Genomic DNA, 22,898 nt, shown 5'->3' on the forward strand with positions numbered 1-22,898 from the left:
AGTCCATGGGGTCGCTAGGAGTTGGACACGACTGAGCGACTTCCCTTTCACTTTTCACTTTCATGCATTGGAGAAGGAAATGTCAACCCACTCCAGTGTTCTTGCCTGGAGAATCCCAGGGACGGGGGAGCCTGGTGGGCTGCTGTCTATGGGGTCGCAGAGTCAGACACAACTGAAGCGACTTAGCAGCAGCAGCAGGGACACAGTCTAAGGCTAAGTAGAGTAAGGTTCACTGGTCCATGTGAGAGAATTAACACTAGAAATGTAACCATCTGATATTTAGAAGAACTGCCTCTCAGAGTCCTTTTAACCATTACTTCTGAAAGTATTCCTTTAAATATTACTATTTTGAGCGAATATCTGAGGGAAGATATTCCCTCAAATAACACTATTTCATAATCAATAGAAGGCATGTGTGCTCAGTCGTGTCTGACTCTTTGCGACTGCTTGGACTGTAGCCAGCCAGGCTCCTCTGTCCACAGAATTTTCTAGGCAATAATACTGGAGTGGGTTACCATTTCCTTCTCCAGCAATCAATAGAAAATTTACCTCAAATACACATTTACTTTCAAAGCAAGATTATCAATGTATAAAACAAAATGCAAGTTCCACATGACCTTTTTAGAACAGTTAGCTTTCAATTTTTAACTCAAATTACATTATCTACCCTATCATTTACTTCTATCATTTTTAAAGGTGCATCGCATATTTTGAATCACTAGGTAAAGCCTGTAACTAAACCGTGCTGCACACATTTCTCAGATAACTGGGTAAGAAAAATAGGGGAGGTGCTGCACTTCTTTATTAGTGCTAATTTAAGTAGTTCTACGCTTTTTCATATTGTGAGACAGAATTATTGCATAAAATAAAACTAAGTTCCACTGTAAATTAATAGCTGCAAATTAAAACTATTTGCTATAAATCACATAGAAACTCATATCTAATATTAGCAATTTAAAAATACTTCATGTCCAACCAAAAGAAAGTCCACAAGAAGATACAATGAGCAGTTACGTTACTATAATCCTTACTGAAATCGATGAGAAACCTCCCATAGCCCTTGCGTTGGTACTGGGGAAGAATCATTATACAGGAAACGTTATATTTCTGTTGACAGTGCTTTTCCTGGTAGAAAAAACAAAAGCCTAGTTTTAAAACAACAGGCTGCTAAGACTAAACACTAATGTTAATTTTTAAGAAACAAAGATTAACAGTCAAAACCACAGCCCTGGTCCTTTGGGATTAGCAATGCACATCAAGAAAAAAATACCCCTCTGAGAGGGGGAGGACAGTGTTAAGCCCCTGGCACTCTCCACAAAGCAACCATCCCCAGGGAAAAACATAAACCAAAGTGACGCCACCCAACACCACCTGCAACTTGAAAACAGTATGTCAGCGCCTGAGATGAGCAGAGGAATCCCAGTCCTGACCATCTGCAAACGCTACAAGCTACAAACGCTGCCGTCAATGTGGCCCCTAGAAGTGGGACAGTTCATCACCGACTTCCAAGTTCCTTTTATTGTAGCTCCTGCTTTGGCGCTACATACGGTGGGTATAAATACACCTCTATAAATCAAAGCAATATATTTTAAATTATACTGAACTACTGAAACGGCCTACTAACAACTAGGGCTTTTCACTTAACTATTTTTATATAGTTAGATTTTATCATGGGCTTTCTTAAATAAAACTGCATCTTTTATGTTGTCTGACAACAGAAGAAACTTTTTTTTCTCTCCAAGAGAATGGAAAATTGAAGGAGAGAAAGTATCCTTTAATAAAAAATGGCTTCTTAAAAATTCTTACTTCTATGCCTAAAATTCAAATTGGGAAGAGAAGATTTAAACAGAGAAAGAACTCAGGTAATGACTCTGTTTATTTCACAAGTTCTGCCTATCATCACCATGGGAGTAGAAGCCATGGCAAAGCTTTCCCTCTGGGGTGTGAGCAGCAGTTTTATGTTCCCAGCAGAGAACAGCCCTCTGAACGTTACTAGGCACCTGCTGGCACCTGCTAAGTGTCTCGGCGGTCCTCCTGCTTCCCTTTCCAGAAAGCCACACGGCACCCAGAAGGGTGCGCCCTGTACTGCCTCCTAGGGACAACCAAAAGCTGTTTCGTATTTCCATATGAATTCAAGACAAACTTCAGCTGCTATACTTACTTTAGAAAAGTAGCCAACAAGGTGGCAGCCCTTGACATCATTCTGGGTTAGAACATAAAAAAGAAATGGCTCCACGTCATAATAGAGTGTTTTGTGGTCAAGAAACAACTTTGCCAAGAGACACAGGTTCTGACAATAAATGGTACTCACATTCCCATCAACCTAGAGGAAAAAAACAGACAAAACGGTCAGCGAGGTGTCTCTAATTCTAGAATAACACACGTCAGCAAAGAGTGCCTGTGAGTACCCACAGTCCAGCCCAGGAGGAGCTGGCAACTCTCAGAACAGAATGGATCTGGAAGCTGTCCCTTGAAATGGCAGAGTACAGTGTCTGCTACTTTAAGACAACTAAATACACAAAACACTGCACTTCAACAAAGCACAAAAAAAGGCTAGACAAGGAGGTGATGGCCATTTTCAAAACAGCGTTTGCTTTTACAAAAAGACTGACTACAGGAATCCTTCAGATGGCAAGCTGATCTGATGCATTTTTTACAGTATTTAATTCAACAAAAGATCTAAATGTAACCTCTTCTAAAATACATCTGTTAAGCAGAACAAAGTAAAACAACAGTTTAACTTGTGCCAGCAGCCAGAAGCAATGTAATCAGACTGCCAAAATGAGGTTTCCCCCTAAATAAAGCTCCTTGAGGGATTATTATCTTTTGTCAAAAGCAAGGAGCAGGTTCCCTGGGCGGCAACCTGGCAAGTGAGGTATTTCGAGGGCTCTGGTTGGCCGGATCAGGAGCGCGAGGCTGTCTGGTCCCAGCACCCCTGCAGCGTGCGCTCCTCTATGCCCGCTTACATCAGACCCAAAGACACTGACATTTTAAGACTGCAACTTCTGCAAACTCCGTGACAGTCCAGAGGTTAGCACTCTGTACTTTCACTGCTGAGGGTCTGGGGTTCAACCAGGCTGGGGAACTAAGATCCCAGAAGCCACATTGTGTGGCCACACACAAAAAAAAGACTGCCACTTCTTTAGCAGTTAAATGTACAAAACACCTTTTCCCTCCCTTAAAGGTCAAGAGCTCCTCTATTCCTCACCTAAAATAAAAGCTCTGGGAAGATTAAGAAAGTGAGAGATGGAGCAGATCCTGACAACCTGAAAGTCTATCATCATTGGAATTAACAGAACTGAGCACATGGTACGTACTCAGTTAGTAGCTGGGCAATCAGACCGGAACTGAGATCAAGAACTTAAAAACCGCTATTAACAACACAGAATCACAGATGTAGCCTAAGTCAAACAATCACGATGAAGTCAGGAAATATTACTAGGATTTACTACAGCTGTTACATATATACCTCTACACAATATTCCTTTAAACAGAGCAGTAGAAATCTGTGAAGTGCCACATTTCATAGAGTCTAAGACACAATCTTATCACATCCATACAAAAGTAAAATCTGTTGGCATTAAAAAATCAAATGGAGTCATATATATCATAATTTTCAGTATTTTTACCTTCTGAGTGGAACGTAAAATATGTTACAACTGATGTCTTTGATTCAATGAAATACAAAATAGTTTATTCAGAGACCAAGTTTGTGAACTGGTACCACTTAGACTGACCTAATTCTGATTCTCCCCTATAGAGCTGAACTACTGACTCCATAGTGAGTGAACCATAGTAAAACATTTCCAAAACAAATCAAGCTGTGCAATCAGATAAAGCATGGGCAGCGGCGGGCGGGGGGTGGGGGGGAGGGAGGTGGGGGGGTGGAGGGTTGGGTGGTGGTGGGGGGCTGTATTTGAAACGGATAGGAAGACAACTACTAAACATCTTCTACTTTACCTCAAAAACAGAAATGTTATTCTTTCTATAAATCTCATTAGCAGGAGGATGGAACCAACCACACTTCTTCATATGCTGCTGCAGAATAGTTCTACTTTTCATATATTTTAGACAGAATTCACAGAGATATAATTTAGGCAGCCTGTAAAAAAAACAATTACACAAACTTTATGTAAGACTTTAAACTTCCACTCTTATTCTTACTCATTACTACCCAGGTAAAAAGGTAAGGAATGTATCATTATCCCCATTAATCAAATTTTTAAAAAAGGAAACACAAAAATCAAAGATAAAACTAATCTGGATAATAGGATCCAACTAATCGATAGCAAGAGGGCAGGGGTGGGAAATCAATTCACACAATCCAGGGATCTTCCTAGTAAACTAATCTTGGTTGTCTTTTAAAGTTACCCACCAGAAAGCCATGAAAATCTCACCTTCTCTCCTCCTTGATAATCTCCAGTAAGTAAAAAAAGTAAAGTCTACCTTGGGAACACACCAGAAAGTGAAGACTTTGTTAAGCTGTACAGTCTTTCTTCCTTTATCAGATCACTCACTCATTACTTTCAGAAAATGAACACGGACTGAATACTGTCAGGCCCTGTGCCAGGTACACCAGGTACAGAGGCTGAGCATGATGGACATATAGTGGGGACTGTAAAAGCAGATTCTGTACATATTTTTAAGTATAAAACTGTAATATGGAAAACGTTTTTTCAAGTTAGGACATGCTACACTACCTCCTTCCTTCTGCTCCGAAATTCTGGCTTTCTCTCCAGTCAAATATGACATTAAATCCTGCACCTCAAAGGTCTATTTTCAATGACTGAAATAAAATTTCTAATTATTTCTTCATCTATATTGTTACTTTTTATATAATAATTTATATTTTTCAATACACTTGCTTTTTAGCAGTAGGACTTCTCCCTTACACAGTCTCTGTGATAAGGAGCCAGGCAATAAAGTGTGCACGTGTGCTCAGCCATTTCTGACTCTTTGAGACCTGATGGCCACAGCCCACCAGGCTCCTCTGTCCATGGGGTTATCCTGGGAAGAATACTGGAGTGGGCTGCCACTTCCTCCTCCAGGGCATTTTCCCAACTCAGGGATCTAACCCGAGTCTCCTGCCTCTCCTGCAATGCAGACAGATTCTTCACCACTGAAAAAGCCACAGAAGGAACATAACCTAAACGCCAGTGGCTTCTGTAAGTATTTTAGTCTGGACTGAGAAGACTGCATGGCTCTCTCTGATAAACACATATCCCATGTATCCTCAGCACAGAGGCTCTCCTGTACCCTGAATTGTGTCCAAAACTGGTAAGCATGCTAAGATCTGATACTATAACAAAAACTGTACATACAAAAATACTGGGTGATACAATGACAAGAAATATAATCCAAATATATCTTCTCTCATATAAATACGTACTGAGGCTGAAGGAAATTGGAAAAACAAAACACCTCTGTTTCTATATTTTGGGTATTAATCCCTTATTGATCATATCCTTTGCAAGCATTTTCTCCGTTCAGGAGGCTGTCTTTGCGTTTTGTCAATGGTCCCCCGCAGTACAAAAGGTTTAAGTTTAATTAGGCTCCATTTACTTTTGCTTTTGTTTCCTTTGCTTTAGGAGACAGATTAAAAAACCTGCTCCAATTTATATCAAAGAGTATTCCAGCTATATTTTCTTTTAGGACTTTTATGGCTTCAGGTCTTATCTTTAGGACTTTAAACCATCCTGAGTTTATTTTTTACATGATTTGAGAAAACTGTCCAGTTTCATTCTGTTACATGCAACTGTCCGATCGTCCCAATATCATTTACTGAAGAATCCGACTTTTTCCCACTGTACATTCTTGCTTTCTCCATCACAGACTGACCATAAGAGGCAGGTTTATTTCTGGGCTATTATGTTTCATTGATCTCTGTGTGTGTGTGTTTGTGCCAGGACCACACTTTTTGATTACTGTAGCTTTGTAATACAGTCTGAAGTCAACCCTCCAGCTCTGTTTTACTTTCTCAAGATTGCTTTGGCCATTCAGGGTCTTTTGCATTTCTATACAAATTAAAAAATTTTTGTCCTAGTTCTATGAAAAATGCCCTGAGTAATTTGACAGGAATTGCACATAATGAGTAGATTGCTTTGCATGGTATCTGTCGTTTTTAACAGTAAGGTTTCCAATCTATAAACATAATGTATCTTTCCATTTGTCTCCGTCATCTTCAGTTTCTTTCATCAGTGTCCTACAGTTTTCTGAGTACAGATCTTTTACTTCCTTAGGCAGGTTTATTCCCAGGCATTTTATTCTTTTTGATGCAATGGTAAATGAGACTATTTCCTTACTTTCTGACAGTTCACTGTCAGGGTATAGAAATGCAACAGATTTCTGCATATTAATTCTGTATCCTGCCAACTTTACCAAATTCATCAGTGAGCTCCAAACGTTTTTTGTGGCTTCTTTAGGACTTTTCTATGTATAGTGTCATATTGTCTGCAAACAGTGACCATTTTACTTTTTCCTGTCCAATCTGGATTCTTTATTTCTTTTTCTTGTCTGACTGAGGTAGCCAGGACTTCCAACCTATGTTGAATTAAAGTGGTCTTGCTCCTTGTCTTGTTCCTGACCTGAGACGAAATTCTTTGGGCTTTTCACAACTGAGTGTGAAATTAGCTGTGGGCTTGTCATACGTGCCGTTATTATGTGTGTTCTCTCTACGCTCCCTTTCTGGAGAGTTTCTATCACATGAATGCTGAATGTTGTCAAAAGCTTTCCGTGCATCTACTGAGATGGTCACACTATTTTTAGTGTGACCTTCAATTTGTTAATTCTGTTCTTCAGTGTGTTGTATCACAGTGATTGATTTGCAGATACTGAAGAATCTTTGAATCCCCATGATAAATCTCACTTGACTATTATTTATAATCATTGCTTATGATCATTTTAATACACTGTTGCATTTAACACATTATTGCATTGGTTTGGTAGCATTTTGTTAAGGATTTTTGTATCTATGTTCATCAGTGATACTGGCCTATAATTTTCTTTTCTTGTGGTATCTTTATCTTGTTTTAGAATCAAGGAGATGCTTGCCTCACACAATGAGTTCGGGAGCACTATTTCCTCTGCAATGTTTTGGAATAGTTTGAGAAAAGACAGGCGCTACCACTTCACTAAATGTTTGGTAGAATTCACCTATAAAGCCATCTGCTCTTGAAGCTTTGTCTGCTGATAGCCGTTCTAGTACTGATTCCATGTCATTACTGGTAATTGGTCTTTTCACATCTTCTATTTCTTCCTGCTTCAGCCTTGGAAGATTGTTCATTTCTAGGAACTTCTCCATTTCTTCTGGGTTGTCCATCTGATTGACATACAGCTATTTGTCATAGTCTCTTATGATCCTTTGTATTTTAAAGCCTTTGACTTTATTAAAATCAAGACTACTGGGATGACACTGTTAGTCTAATGGGAATCATTCAATACAACTCTAGAAAAGATCAAATATCTTTTCTAGTAATAGTACAAATGGCTGCAGTTCTCTCATTGAAAAAATATATCAAATAGGAAAAACATCAGATCACATGAAATGAAGTGCAGTTACTGAAATCAGGAACACTCCCCAACCTAAAGAACACTGCTGAGTACTGCTTTCTGCCTTCTCCTTGACAGCACCTAGGCCTGGACTATCGAGGACGCATATGGTCACTCTGACTAGCTCCATCATGGGGGTACAGCCCCCACACTTGACATTTATTTTAAAGTCACCCATTACATGGATACCACAATCTCTGAAGTCAGGATTGGGCTACAGCTGTATTGGTTCCCTTACTTCTATGATAATGCAAATATTCTTCCTATTGTGGCTTTAGAACATTGCCCAAGATAGCAGCAGTTTGTGCAGCTTTTATAATATGTCAATAGTAAAATTTTAATACAATAGAAATTACACCAAATACTCCTTAAGTCAAAGATTATGGTACAAGCCATCTGAGATCAATCTAGTTATCAATGCTATATGGAGTAGTCATGTACAGTGGCTAAAAGTTATAGCTATATGGTAAGAGAAAAGTGGGATTAAATCCTGGTTCTCCCATTTAGAAACTGTGTGGTCTTGAATATGTTTGCTGGGCCCTGGCCTGTGAGAACAAAGATAGCAATATCCACCTCACAGAATTATTCCAGAGATGTTTAGTCACTGAGTAAGCTCAGTGAATGGTAACTATGGCTATTATTTATGATTAATACTATGAATATTTTTATTCTCCTTTCATCCATTTTATTTCATCATTTAATGGTCATTTAAAGACTTAGAGGATGCTGTTCCTTAGTAATTGGGGTTGTACATAATCTAAGCATCAAGTCAAGTCAGGAACAGGATCAAAAGGTAGAGCAAGGTTCCCAAACTACTCAAATATGTGAGAATATGCCTTTTTGGGATCTTATCTTAATACGAACTTGTAGCAAAGAGGTTATTAAGAAGCTAAAGCCCTAAGCAGCTCAGGAGTAGAGAACATTCCGTGACCACAGTTCCTCTTGCCTTCAGCCTATTTGCGTCACGTCCTTACAGGCAGAGTCGGGCCCTCTATGGACCCATCTGCCATGTGTGAGCATCACATCGCCCTGCAGGGGAAACCTCAGGTTACAACCTCTGCTTTATATTCTTCAACGTCTGAGACTTAATCATACTGCTCCAAATGAAGCTGCTTCATTGCTGTTGTTTCATTTTGTTTTTTAAAAATCATGGACGCAAGACTACTTAACATATACCACACACACAAATATCTGAATATTATGGGAGATAATACGTAATCCCACTTCCCAAATAATTTTTCCTTTTACGATCTCCTCTTTGTTTTTGCTCCTCTTCTTTGTTTTGCTTTAGGACTCGGAAATTTTTTAAAGTGTTTAGAACTTTTATTAATAAGAAAATAATTTAGAAGTAATTTAGCAGAGAATAGTCATTAACAAAGTAAAAATATAGGTTTATTATTTAGAAAGCACGTGATCTCTAAACATTATAGTCAACTCAAGTTTAAAGAACTCAGAAGTGAAACAAGTCTAAACTCAACAAAACATGTTTTTTTGAAAATGAATTAAGAAAATTAAGACTATATAGATAGAAAAAATAATTACTAAAAAACATATAAATTACACAATATTATCTGCTATTTTCAGGGAACCCTTCACAATGGTGACTAATGAAAAGTACAGAAAACATCTAAAATTCTACTTAGATGTATGTTACAGTTCTGCTGCTGCTTTCTGTTACAATTCCTATTAAACTTCTTAGGTTATTTATTTTTCTGCTGGCAATGTTTATTCTTTCACTGGTAACTAACTCCCTCAAACTTGATTAAGAAGTCAAATTCGAGGGACAAACTCATCAGAGCAAAATGCAACATTTTTAATCAGACTTAGTATCTTAAAACTGACAGCCTCATTCTCATCTCCTCTGTCTCTACTCCTGACTAAATGAGCTCCGCCCCTCCTCCCGCCCTGGAGAGGAAGAGAGCAGGTGCCTGGGGCTGCACTCCCCATGGCAGCCGTTGGGCGGGACACACAGCTGAACAGGCTTTCTGTTCCAGGCGGGGCACTCTTGTGATCTGCACAGCTGGGAAAGAGCTCACTTAAAATGGTAATGATTTATTTTAAACTTCATGATGAAATTAATTCTTCAACTTTGCTGTTCTTGATTATACAATACCCTGGCTGGCCATAACTCCTGAGGAAGACATTGCACTAAACACCTGTGTTCTGTAGGTAGTTGAGGAATTTCCTTCCCTCTTTTAACATATATACATAATATATAATGTTTTTAACAAACTCAGATTGTTATTCTTCCATGAAATAAATATAATATTGCCTTAAAGGTCTAACACAGAGTTTGGAGGTAACTGATCCTACAATAAATGGCTCTCAGCTACTGTGTTTCATAAGCTTGTATGTCAGATTCCTGGGGTTTTGCTTTCTCCCCCTACCTCTCTGTCACTGAGGTCTGGGTCTCACTCCTACTTTTCTAATCTGCTTAGATTTGTAAGCCAGATTAAAGAATTAATGACTGCTTCAAATGCTAAGCCAGTGTTTAATTTTTTGACTGAATCTTATTTTTCAACTCTTTTAATTTCAACCCTAAAAGAAAAAAATAACTGACGTTACTGACCACTCACAATTTTTAAGTGATTTACATGATTCTACTCATTTAATGTTCACAATAAACCTCCTGAGGTCAGAACTATTATTATCTCTGTTTCACAGATGAGGAAACTGAAGTACCAAGTAGCTAGGTAATTTCTAAGGTTACATAGCTTATAAATGTCAGAGTTGAGTCAAGAAACAAATCTGGCTTCATTAAGCTCACTACGTTATCCCAAAAAGCTGGTGACTGATCAGTTTTTATATCTAGAAACCCAAGCCATTTATATATAATTTTATACCATTTGGCTAATTATTTCTGGGAAAACAATTTACTAAGTTTGTTAAATTATAAAAATTTAAATAAAAGGCTACTCAGTAAAACTTTATTTATAGTTAAGTATAAGAATTTCTCTTTAAAAGAAATTTTTTTGGTGTGAGATATGAAGGCCAATTTCTCATAAAGAAAAAATGTTCCCCTTTCATTCTGACCATGTGTCAGATTTCCGATCTTAAGTAATAGTTTTTGGATAGGTTACAGAAAAAAAAATTATAAAGCCAACTGAGACTAAGTGGCTGCCAAAGTATGCTGCTATTATGGACACTTAAAACCTACCAGTTTTCTTGAATGTAAAGAGATGAACTGGACTACAACAATGTCTCCAAGATCACTTCTAGTGCTGGAGTTCTAGGAACCTAAGAACAAAAGGTAAATGGCCTCTCAAAACATACCTTGAGTATTCTTGAGGATATGGAGAGGAGTACCAGGTATGAATTTCATACTTCCCAAACTCAATAACAGAGGGACAGCGGACTTGTGGGTCAGGAGGACCAGTCACTCCAACTTTCTGTGCAGTGAGAAAATACATTGATTACATAAGTTAGCTACATTAAAAACACTAAGAGTGGAGTGAGAAAATACACTGGTTATATAAGTTAGGTACATTAAAAATACTAAGATAGGTAACAAACAAAACAAAAAAATCGTCTGAATCAAAGTGTCCTGTTCTCAGGATTCCACAAGGAATTAGAAAAGCCAGGAACAAGCTAAAGAGTTTTGAAATAAACTGTCTTACTCTTTAAAACGAGCAACCAAATGAAAACTAAATATGCTAATAAATCTCCTAGAACCAAATGCAGTTGGTGACACTACAGTTTCCATATTTAATAATACTGTGAATATCCTCAACTAAACTCCTTCCTTAATGACTCAGTAGTTAAAGAGACACCGTGGCACAGGGGGATTCGGAGTCAGGGATGGGGAGGAGAGCCTGCCGCCCACAGGCTGAGATCAGACATACAGCACCCCAACTGACAGAAGCAGCAACAACCTACTCAACAGGGGCGTGCACACAGAAAGCAAGCATCCTCTAGTCTGCAAAAGCAGGTACTAAGGACAACACGAAAAGAATACACCAAAACAAGTAAGAGTCTTCAGTCCGTTGTACACTTCTCCTAAAACTTCCTTCCTAGCAGCTTTTCACAGGGAATTTGATTTGCCCTGTGCCCAGTGGAACAAGATTCGTATACACGTATAGGCATACCTCAGAGATACTGTGGATTTGGCTCCAGACCACAGGAACAAACTAAGAATCACAATAAAGCACGTCACACAAATTTTTGGTTTCCCAGTACATATAAAAATTATGTTTACACTCTGGTCTATTAAGTTTGCAATAGCATTATATCTTAAAAAAAAAACCGGACATACTTAATTTAAAAATATTTTATTACTGAAAAATGCCAAACATTATTTGAGCCTTTAGCAAGTCCCATAACAGATCATCAGAACAAATACAATAATAATGAAAAAGTTTGAAATATTGCAAAAATTACCAAAATGTGACACAGAGACATGAAATGAACAAACCTCAGAAAAATGGCTCTGATAGGTTTGTTCAACAGAGTTGCCACAAACCTTCAATTTTTTTTTTTAAAAGCAATATCTGTGAAGCACAATAAAGTGAAGAGCAATAAAAGAAGGTATGTCCCCGTGTATATTATATATATAACATACAATACATAACCATGTATAATTATCATGGATATTCCATAAACATGAATTAATGTTTTTAAAAACGGAGCTAGAATTCGGCCTAATCAAACACAAGTATTAATAATTCTTAAAAGGAACAACCAAAATTATCCTTCACCATTTTATGCTTTAAAAACCACTGAGAGATTACCAAAAGTCCCTTGCTGGAGCGCAGGACAAACACACACCCCACCCCACCCCCACTTCTAACAAATCTAAAAAGATATAATATCAAATTTATATTCTTTATATAAATTTATTTAAGGAAAACGCCTCTTCACCATAACTCATCTGAGGACTCCCTCTGGTCTGTCTAACCACTCCCCTTTCTAAAAGGCCAAGGGACGTATCTCGGGTTTCAAGTTGGAGCATAGCCAGGTGAAACCTCACCTCTTCCTTGAGGCACCTCAAAACAAAAGACAAACATCTGTTAGTTGGATAAACTGTGTTACGACACCAAGGAGCACTGAGGCTCTTTCAAGAGCAAAATCAAAAAGAAAAACACAAGATGGGGTTAGAGAAAGATTTTGTTTGTTTGTTTCTCAAAAGCCAAACAGAGCTTTGCAAAAGTTTTAAACACACTGTTCTTTAAACTACATTCCAGAATCATGTACTGTAATTCACAAAGTAGCACCTTTTAGCCTATCTTCACAGCTCCAAATAACAAGAACAGTAATACAGAAAATATCAGAATAACCAGTCAGAAACCAAATCAACCTCCTGGGCCAAGGGTCACACAGGACGCACACAGGGCGAGGCCACACACCTGCTGCGACATCACCTGCGGCTGGACAGCCTTCCCGTTCGCGGCCGCGCGCTCCTCCAGGCGGATGCCTGACGCGAAGGTGGACACCCAGCTCCAGTACAACTGCTTGCACATCGCCGCCACCTGTGGTCTGCGGAAGGCCGGAGGCACGGCACACCTCCCTGCCTTCAGGGCCCTCGGCCTCCTGCACTAGGAAACGCGCCGGCCACCCTCCAGCTCCCTTGCGAAAGGAGCCTCTGAGCCAGCGTGCAGAAGCAACAAAGGCTGTGCAGCCAGGAAGGAGCAGGTGCGCCCAACCGCCCGTTAACCCAGGCCTTGCCAAAACCAAACTGCCAAGTCTGAATTACAAGGTTATCTTTGATTTCATGTTTAAATTTCAGTCAAGATGTCATCAAATATGCAACTTTCCAAAGTAGCAGGTATTTAACAAATCAAGAGCACATAAGTTTTTTTTAAGCTTTTAACTTGGGTGCTGCCACCCTGTGCCTTCCTTCTCATTTGAATACGCCTAAACAGCTAAAACAAAACACACATTCTGGGCCAGAATGGACTGTCCAACCTAAGAAAATACGGGAGGGGACACTGAATGCACTAGTAATTGGACTAAATCAAAAGAGGTAACTTTAAATATGCCTATTCTAGAGAATGAAACTTATTACCAGCAATTTTGGAGAAAAGGTTGTTACTTTTCTGCAAAAAACTCCACTTCCATCCAATAGAGAGAGACCACCCTTGTATACACCGACCCCCAGCCTAGATCTGGTACAAAAGGAAAATTACAATTGAAGTTGACACAGCCCTGCCCCCTCCCGTCAGACATTTCTTTTCCATTCCCTGTGGGAATGACACTTTGAGGTGGGAATGGAAGGTAGGATTCCCCTTAGTATCAGCACGAGAATGTGCAATGGTGGGAGAAGATATGTCTTTCTGACACTGGGACATTTCCCATGAAAACTTTAATAAAAAACAATCCTGTTCCTTAAGGATTAAAAGTTACCTGATGAAAGAGATGTGTAAGAATGAAGTCATAAGCTGTGAAATGGAGAGAGCATGAACTGGGAAGAAAGAGCCTCAGTATGTGTGGGGTACCTCCTGTGCAGACCCTGCATCTCGCACTGTCATCTCCTTCATTCCCCACAATCCAGTCCTCAAAGCAGGAAACACATGCCCACTTCACAGACGGGGAGGGGTGTGGGGTGAGAAACAAGGCTCAGAGAAGTCGAGGGAGAAGGACAGCACAGGAACAGCAAGAGTGAAGCACAAACAGAAAGAACCAACCAGGTACAAGGTGAGACAGAACGTATGGGGAGCCCTCAACTAATTAATTTCTGAATTCCAAAAGTTTGTAAATTTTTTTGAACTAGAACTTAGCTTTCCAAAGTACACATCCACAGCCTCTTATCCAAAACGCTTGGAATAGAATGTGCTTTGGAATTGTGAACTTTTCTCGTTAGAAAAGTGTTACAGAACATACATGTATCTTAAATCAACAGCCTCAGCAGGGTTTGGGAGAACACTGCATAATCAGATACCTTCATATTTCTTCAGCAAAGCATATGAATATTCATATATTCATAGGATAACTAAAGAATATATTGGGCTTCCCTGGTAACTCATATGGTAAAGAATCTGTCTGCGATGTAGGAGACCCAAGTTTGATCCCTGGGTCAGGAAGATCCCCTGGAGAAGGGAATGGCAAACCACTCCAGTATTCTTGCCTGGAGAATTTCATGGACCATGGGGGTCACGAAGAGCGGACACGCCTGAGCAACTGACACAACAAAGAATATATATACATTTCAGTGTTCTTGGGAGAAGGCAATGGCACCCCACTCCAGTACTATTGCCTGGAAAATCCCATGGACAGAGGAGCCTGCTGGGCTGCAGTCTATGGGGTTGAGCAGAGTCGGACGTGACTGAGCGACTTCCCTTTCACTGTTCACTTTCATGCACTGGAGAAGGAAATGGCAACCCACTCCAGTGTTCTTGCCTGGAGAGTCCCAGGGACGGGGGAGCCTGCTGGGCTGCCGTCTCTGGGGTCGCGCAGAGTCGGACATGACTGAAGCGACGTAGCAGCAGCATACATATATATATAGTCTCAAATCAGTTCAGATTATGTTTTGCCAAACAACTGAATTAGGATAAGATCTTACAATATAATGACTTCTAATCAATTTTCATTCTCTAAAGAAGATATATACACAGATGGGCAATATGCACATGAAAAGATGTTCAACATCACTAGTCACCAGGGAAATGCAACTGTACATCACACCCATTCACACCCATTAGGACGGCTACTAAAAATAAATAAATAAATAAACCCCCAGAAAATACCAAGTGTCAGCGAGCACATGGCCTTCGTGTATCTCCTGGACTGTACCAGGCACAAGCCCCTGCCCACAGCCTGCGATTCCAGTACTCTGCTGTTCACTCCCTCACCTTGCTCAGCCTTCTGCTACATGGTGGACAGTCCCTAACCCAACAATTCAAAACTGCACAAATCCATCCCTCCCCTCAGAGTTCTCTGCCCCCCACCCCGTGCTTTTTCCTCATAACGTTACCACATGATACAGTATTTACTTTAATCCATCCCCACTATTAAACTGTTAGCTCCTGAGAATACGAATTTTTTTTTTTAAAGTCTGCTTTGGTCCCTCTTTTATCTCTAGTGCCTAATGGTACACAAGGTAACCAGTACCCGGTAACGTTTACTGTTAAATGAACATTATCTATGTTAACAACTTCAGCTATTACCCATGCAGTTTCAGCTGTCACCTGTGTGCTGATGACCTGGCAAACCTACCTGGAAGCCCTCCTGATCACCACATCCATATACAAGACAGTCTAGACTTCGCACAAGCCCCCAGCGTGTGTGACCACGATTGGGAGAGGCCATCCAAAGAAGCTCCCCTTCCCACATCCAGTATCATCATCTACTCAAAAAAGAACACTGGGAACTATGTGGTTCTGTCCTTTCGTTTAACCTCAACTCAACCAGCACTCTACCTTTCCCATCCTATCCTAAATCCTTCGCACAACCTCTGCCTACTGGACCCCCGCCGCCTTCATCCAGGCCCTGGTCACGTCTCACTGACCACTGTGAGCAATGGACTGGAGGGCTTCTTTGACCCACTTCACACTGCATCACTAGAACTAGGTTTCTAAATGCAAATACAACCATGCCGTCCTCTTTAAAATAAATTCTTCAGGAGCTCCTCAAGAGCTATTTAACTACTTTAAAGAACCACCGTTAACTAGAAAGCAAAGTACAGATGGCTTCACATGGACCATGGGATCTTCGTGACTCGGTCTTCTGGTCTGTACTCACCTTTTCAACTTCATCTCTTAACTGAATGCCAACCGAAGAAATTACACACAGCTCAAGTGTTCAGTAATGTTCCTCACACCCAAACTATTCCATGAGAAATGCCCTCCTCTCCCCATCCAGTAGCTAATTCTCATTCATTCTTTGAACACCCTAGTCAAATATCACCTTCTCCCTGAAGATGACATGAACAGCCTAGGCAGATGCCTTGCTGTCATTCTCCCAGCATCTCAAGCACATTTACCAGAGACTAGCAGTTAAGGATTAAAGATCTGGAGTCACACGGCCTGGTTCAAACGCTGATTCTGATACTGAATAACTATGTAATTCCAGGTATGATAATCCTTCAAAGGCTTCAATTTCTTCATATGTTTGAAACGGGAGCAAGTAACAAGATTTCATTAAATGCAAAAACTGACACATAATGCTGAATGTAGTGAACCTAGAACACAATAAAAGACTTACTATTGCTAACCACAAGGCTTCAACTATTGTTTTATAAATGTATGTTATCTGGAGAGCAGAGACACATTTTCTATGTATCTGTGGGTTTCCAGCACCCACCACTAAGATAGCTAGCAGAAACTGGCATGGATTTAGTGCTCACCACTTGAGTGACACACCAAGTGCTTGGCAAATATCAATTCATTTAATCCTTTCAACAAACCTATTAAGTAACTTAGTTGACAAAGGTCACTCAGCAGAGACAGGATTTGAACCTTGGCAGCTTATTTCTAATACCTAGGCTTTTAACCACTATCTTAATGAATATTCAATAAAATTTTGCTAAACTGTCAAGTCCGGCAGGAGGGTTCCCACAAAGAAGGGCAGCAAGAAGAAGAAAGGCCAGTCGGCCATCAAGAAGGTGGTGCCCGGAGAACACACCATGGGCATGCGCAAGTGCAGCCGTAGAGCAGACTTCAAGAAGTGTGCCCATGGGGCACTCAAACCAACCCAGAAACCTGCCATGACGTGGGCGGGAGCTCCAGATGTGCGCCCTGACACCAGGCTCAACGAAGCTGCTGGGCCAGAGGAGTAAGGAATGTCCCAGGCTGTACCCAGTGGGGCTGTGCAGAAGGTGAAGAGTCACCGAACAAGCTCCACGCACTGGTTACTGGTTACCTGGTTACTGCCTTACCTGGTTACTGGTTACCTGGTTACCGCCTTACCTGTCCACCACTGTCAAAACGCTACAGACAGTCACTGTGGGTGAGAACTCACCGCTTACAGTGAGAACGGCCTCTGCGTCTTGACTTTCCTAGTGGAGCTGTAGCTAAGAGGCGTGCATATCTTCGAGCAGTTTCAAATTACAAAACTACCTAGAGAGCATTTCCTAATACTGGGCCCTTCTCCCCAGTCCCTGGAGTTCATAAATATCTGAACAGGGCCTAGGCAGGATAAGGTGGTTTTAAAGTGCATTCTGGCTTGAGACCGACTGATTAGGTAGTTGGGACATTGAGGGTAAAATGTCAATGCTTTTACATGCATTCTGGTAATTGTAAGATAAATATTTTCCAAGGAAAAAAATAATTAAATAGGGATAACAACTCTTAGAGTGAAGAGAGTTGCTGAACCTAGTTTATTTCATTTCTAATTAACTGTTAAATTCTTTATGCAAAGAAAAAAGTTATTTCAAAAATGCTATTAGTGTTCTAGAAACACACACACACAATCAAATCCTTCAAAATTAGAAAGCACTAAAAATACTAAGGAAATATAATGCACTATTTGGTGATATTTTATGTAAAAAACCATTCTATTTATTTCGAGGAGGCTGTCATGCTCTTCAACGTAATGACTTAAATACAAATGCTTCTTTTCAGTGATGAATCTTCTAAGAAAAACCATTCCTTCCAAGTTCACAAAATCACTTTTGAAAGATAATTCCAAATAAAACCCTATTCTACCAATTTCTTCGCTTCTGTTTTTTTTTAAGAGGTGGCTGTTTTTTATGGAAGTGTTCACTGAATAGCCACTAATTATGGAAGATAGTACCAGGCAAACTATACCCTTCTCCTGTATTTTTTTTTTTAAAGTAAACAAAAAGCAAAACCAATTAATAAATGACCCTTTTTGAAGGAGGGGTGAAAAAAAGAAACCTTGTGAAATACTTCAATAATGTCTGACTTAATTAGGTAACGTATCACACAAAATTTAATTGCTCAAGATCATCACTATAAGCTATCACTATTGGGAGCTGCTTTTGTGACTGGTTAAAGCTCTATGAGAATTCAAATTATGTCTCACTCACAGGCCCTGCACCTAGCAATTTCTAGAACAGGGTAGGTACTTAAATATGATGAACTACTGATTGGATGGATTGCCATCTAAGACACTGTAATAAAATCTTCCTGCAAAATTTGTGGAACAAAGGTTGAAGCAGTTTCTACTACAGCATGTCTAGGCTCTCCAAAATGACTCTGTATGCTATGTTTATGAATGCTGTTATTATTTAAAAACATCATCTAATCTAATCAATAGTAAATCCCCCCATTGCTTCAACTCGCTTTCTCTAGGACATTAGGTCAGAGACCTGGAAGCTGTTCTTGACGTCCCCTTACTCCTTTAAACTACACATCAAACCTACCAAGTTACACCAACTCCATCTCTGAAAAGGATTCTAAATTCATTTCCTTCTCCCCCATCTCCACTGCCGCCTCTCTAGTCTAAGTCACCTTCTCGATCACTGAAAAAGCCTCTACATTTGTTTCCCTGCTTCTACTCTTAGCTTGGAATATGAAGAATTTAAATCCATTCATATAGTGGCTAAAAAAAGAAAATTTAATTCATATTTGTTCTATTTCCTTGCTAAAATCATTCAATGATTAAAGAAGATGTGGTGTATACATACAATGGAATACTACTCAGCCATAAAAAAGAATTATCATGACATCATTATTTGTAGAATCTAAAAAGAAAAAAAAGACACAGATTTATTTAAAAACCAGAAATAAGACACAAACATAGAAAACAAACTAATGGTTACCAAAGGGGTAAGGGACAGATATATGCTGCTGTATACAAAAGAGATGAACAGCAAGGATAAGGGAACTACAGTCAATATCCTACAATAAAACACAATGGAAAAACAATCTTTTTAAATCATTCAACACCTTCCCACTACAATTGCAATAAAAACTCCAATCCTAACTTATGTCCTCATTTTCTCTCTCCAACTTCATCTTTTGTGGCTTTTATTCATTGTACTCTGGTTGTCCTGGCCTTCTTTCATTTCCTCAAATGTACCAAGTTCTTTTATGCCTCCAGACGTGTACAGGCAGCCCCCTATGTCTGGAACATTCTCCTCAGTAGCTCTTTGCTTTGCTGACTTTCTACTCATCTTTTAAGTCCCTGTGTGAATTATCACTGCCTAGGAATACCAGAGACTGGTACAGGAAGTGTCTACTATGCCCTCTCACCACATTCTTACTTTCTTCCCACTACTTATAAGCTTGTAACAAGAGACTTACTTGTACAATTGTTTACTATCTGTTGCACTCATGAGACTGAACGTTTCATGAAGGCAGAGTCTATGACTGTCCGTCTACCCTATAGCTCTAGCTCCAGGCCAGGCACGTGAATTCTAAATGAATGGACTTCATGGAGAAATATCATCATAACGTCAGTGCACTATTTCCAGAGTGTGCTTACGAGAATCAGCACAGGTTAGGGTGCACAAGTCTAGCTGCCTATTTCCTTGGTGCCAGATTCGTACACGGATAATCCCAAGTTTAATAAAACACTGGAAGAAACATACTGTCTCCACTAGGCCTCAGCAAGGCTCAGCACCCCTTTTAACTTTCCGTAGTCATCTTTCTCTTCACATCTCTTCTCTTCACACCTATTATAACTTCTGACTCATTTCACCCAACAGAAAACTTTATTTAAATATCCACTCAGTAGACAAATATTTACTGAGCTTTTACTATATTCCAAATACTCAGTATAAAGCAGTGACCAAAAAGAAAGCACCTGATGTCAAGGCACTGGCATTCCAGAAATGAATGTTTCCATTTAGAAGTAAGTGCTGAGCACCTTGTAGGACAAGCAAGCAGGTAGGGAGACAAAGAGTGACCCAGAAGACAGAAGCAGAGGCCTAAACAGAGTGAGCAGTGAGCAGACTCGCTCTCTGGACCAGAGGAAGGGCCACGCAGACCGGGAGCAGGAAGTGCAAAGGCTCCGAGGCCAAGTGCGCCTGGTGCACCTGAGGAAGACAGAGGAGGCCGGTGGCTGGTGACGTGTCAACAAGGGCCAGAATGGGAGGACAATGTGCAAGAGGAAGGCAGGAACACGGCCACAGTGGGTCTCTTTAAATAGTCTCAGCAGGACTGAATGACCCTACAGGCTTTCTGAGCAGAGTGGAAAGTCTGAAAACATTTATTCTAGCCCCTGTGTAAAGAATACAGCTCAGACACATGGGTGAGCAGCAGGAGTGGAAGCAAGCACATGAGTATGGAGACATCACAGCAGCCCAAGAGGAAAGGAGGGCAGCTCAGGCTAAGAAGGTGGGTGGGGAAAGCAGCAGTCATATTTTGGAGACATACTGGAGGTAGGACCAATAGGATGTGCTGATGAACTGAACATGTACAGGGTATGCAGAAAAAATCAAGGATGACACTTCTTTGGGCCTGAGAAAGTAAAAGAACAGAACTACTGCTGATGCCCATTCTCCACTAAAAGGAACCAGGGATTCTCAGAGAAATGGCTGAATCTACAGCGTGAACAACAGGAGCCTAGGATATATTGCTGTGGCTAAAAAGCAGATATGAATATGGGCTATACAAATATTGAATCATTTCATTGTACACTTGAAACTTTTTTACAGTTATATAAAATTGAGGTCAATTATACCTCAACTTTAAAAATCACCAAATGAATAAATTGGACAAAGTAACACACACACACACACACACACACAAAGAAGCTCTCCCTGCCCAAATCTGGAACAACCTGAGCATCTAAATAAATACCAGTAACAACAAATGATAAGATAACTCATAAAATAAGAATCTATAAGTCATAGATAGACAGATGGATGGAAAGATGGATAGATAGAAAAAAGGAAAAGCTCTTCTTTATATTAGTATGCCAATTAAAAAACATATGATGGAATTAGAAAATCATCTAATTCCATCTAAAGCAACCAACAAAGTCTAGTGGATAAAATCTGATGAGAAACAGCACATATTTAAACAAAGTATATACCCCAAAATTACTTAATTACAGAGGGCAAATGAGTTCACAGATAAGAAACATGGCATGATATCACTGTAACCAAGTGATCAAAGGACACGTCACCACCGTGGATGTTCTACAAAATAAACGACCTGCACTCATTAGAAATGTCAAGGGCATGAAAAAGACTGAGAAACTGTTCCAGGGTAAAGGAGAATAGGAGACATTATGAGTAAACAAAACACACAATCCTCAGTTGGCTAGTTGACCAGGACAAGGCTTCCTTTCCTTTTGCTATAAAGAAAATTAGCAGTACAACTGGTGAAATCTGAATAAAGTCTCCAGATTAGATAACATGTTTCATGGGTATAAACTCCTGATCTGGACTGCACTGTGGTCACCTATAAGAATTTCCTTGCTTTTAGGAAATACACACAAGTAAATAGGAGTAAAAAGCATTAGTATACATCTGCAACTTAATTCAGGAAAAAGGTTCTTAAAAAGTGAAGAAACGACAACCTGACCGAACAAGATGGTGGAGGAGCATGTGGACGTGGAGGACATCTCTCTCTACGGATACATCAGGAACACACCTTCAGACACAGAAGTGCACACAAGACACCGGCTGAGAGCCAACAGGAGGACCCGACCAGAGGAAACGAAGACAGAGAACCACGCAAAACTTGAGATCGAGCCCTGGGCCTTTGGAGTGGGAGCACTGACGCCAAAACCCTAGACTACCAGAGAACTAACCCCAGGGAGAGGATAGTGAGAACTCACACAAAGGAAGCCACCTGCATACGAGAGCCGGCGTCAGCCAACCACCAGCAGCACCCTGCGAAGGACACCGCAGCTAAACAACAAACAAACAAAAGTACAAACCCAGTAATCAGCAGACAGGATCACCACCTCACGTAGCCTTGCCCGTCAGAGGAAAAACAAACCAACAAAAACTCAGCACAAATCTCACCCTATACGAAGCTCACACAAACCACTGGACCAACCTTAGGAGCCCAGAAACCAGAAGGAAGAAAGAAGTCAACCTTGAAGCCTGGGAAAAGGAGCCCTCAAACACAGTATGTTAAAAAAAAATAATGAAAAGGCAGAGAAATAACACACAAATGAAGGAACAAACTGGAAACACAGAAGTCCAAATAAACGAAGAGGAAATAGGCAAACTACCTGAAAAAGAATTCAGAATAATGATAGTAAAGATGATCAAAAACCTTGAAAGCAAAATGGAGAAAACGCAACAATCAATTAACAAAGACCTATAAGAATTAAAGAATAAACATACAGAGACAAACAACACAATTACTGAAATTAAAAATACTCTAGAAGGAATCACAGCAGAATATCTGAAGCAGAACAACGAATCAGTGAGCTGAAAGATAAAATGGTGGAAATAACTTCTGAAGAGCAGAATAAAGCAAAAAGAATGAAAAGAACTGAGGACAGTCTCAGAGACCCCTGGGACAATATCAAATGCACAAACATTTGAATTT

The 22,898-nt window shown here is 40.0% G+C and overlaps 1 protein-coding gene across 1 annotated transcript in view; it reads right to left on the minus strand.

Annotated features, from left to right (window-relative positions):
• KAT6A (K(lysine) acetyltransferase 6A) overlaps window positions 1–22,898 on the minus strand; it is a 107,644-nt gene that overhangs the window by 15,048 nt on the left and 69,698 nt on the right. The window contains exons 8-11 of the mRNA XM_010846445.1: window positions 10,822–10,937; window positions 3,961–4,102; window positions 2,162–2,323; window positions 1,032–1,125 (exon numbers count right to left, since the gene is read on the minus strand). Coding sequence (XP_010844747.1) covers window positions 1,032–1,125; window positions 2,162–2,323; window positions 3,961–4,102; window positions 10,822–10,937 — 514 coding nt within the window. The remainder of the gene's footprint in view (window positions 1–1,031; window positions 1,126–2,161; window positions 2,324–3,960; window positions 4,103–10,821; window positions 10,938–22,898) is intronic.

The sequence above is a fragment of the Bison bison genome, unplaced genomic scaffold (genome assembly GCF_000754665.1).
Source record: "Bison bison bison isolate TAMUID 2011002044 unplaced genomic scaffold, Bison_UMD1.0 scf7180017864236, whole genome shotgun sequence".
Lineage (NCBI taxonomy): Eukaryota > Metazoa > Chordata > Mammalia > Artiodactyla > Bovidae > Bison > Bison bison.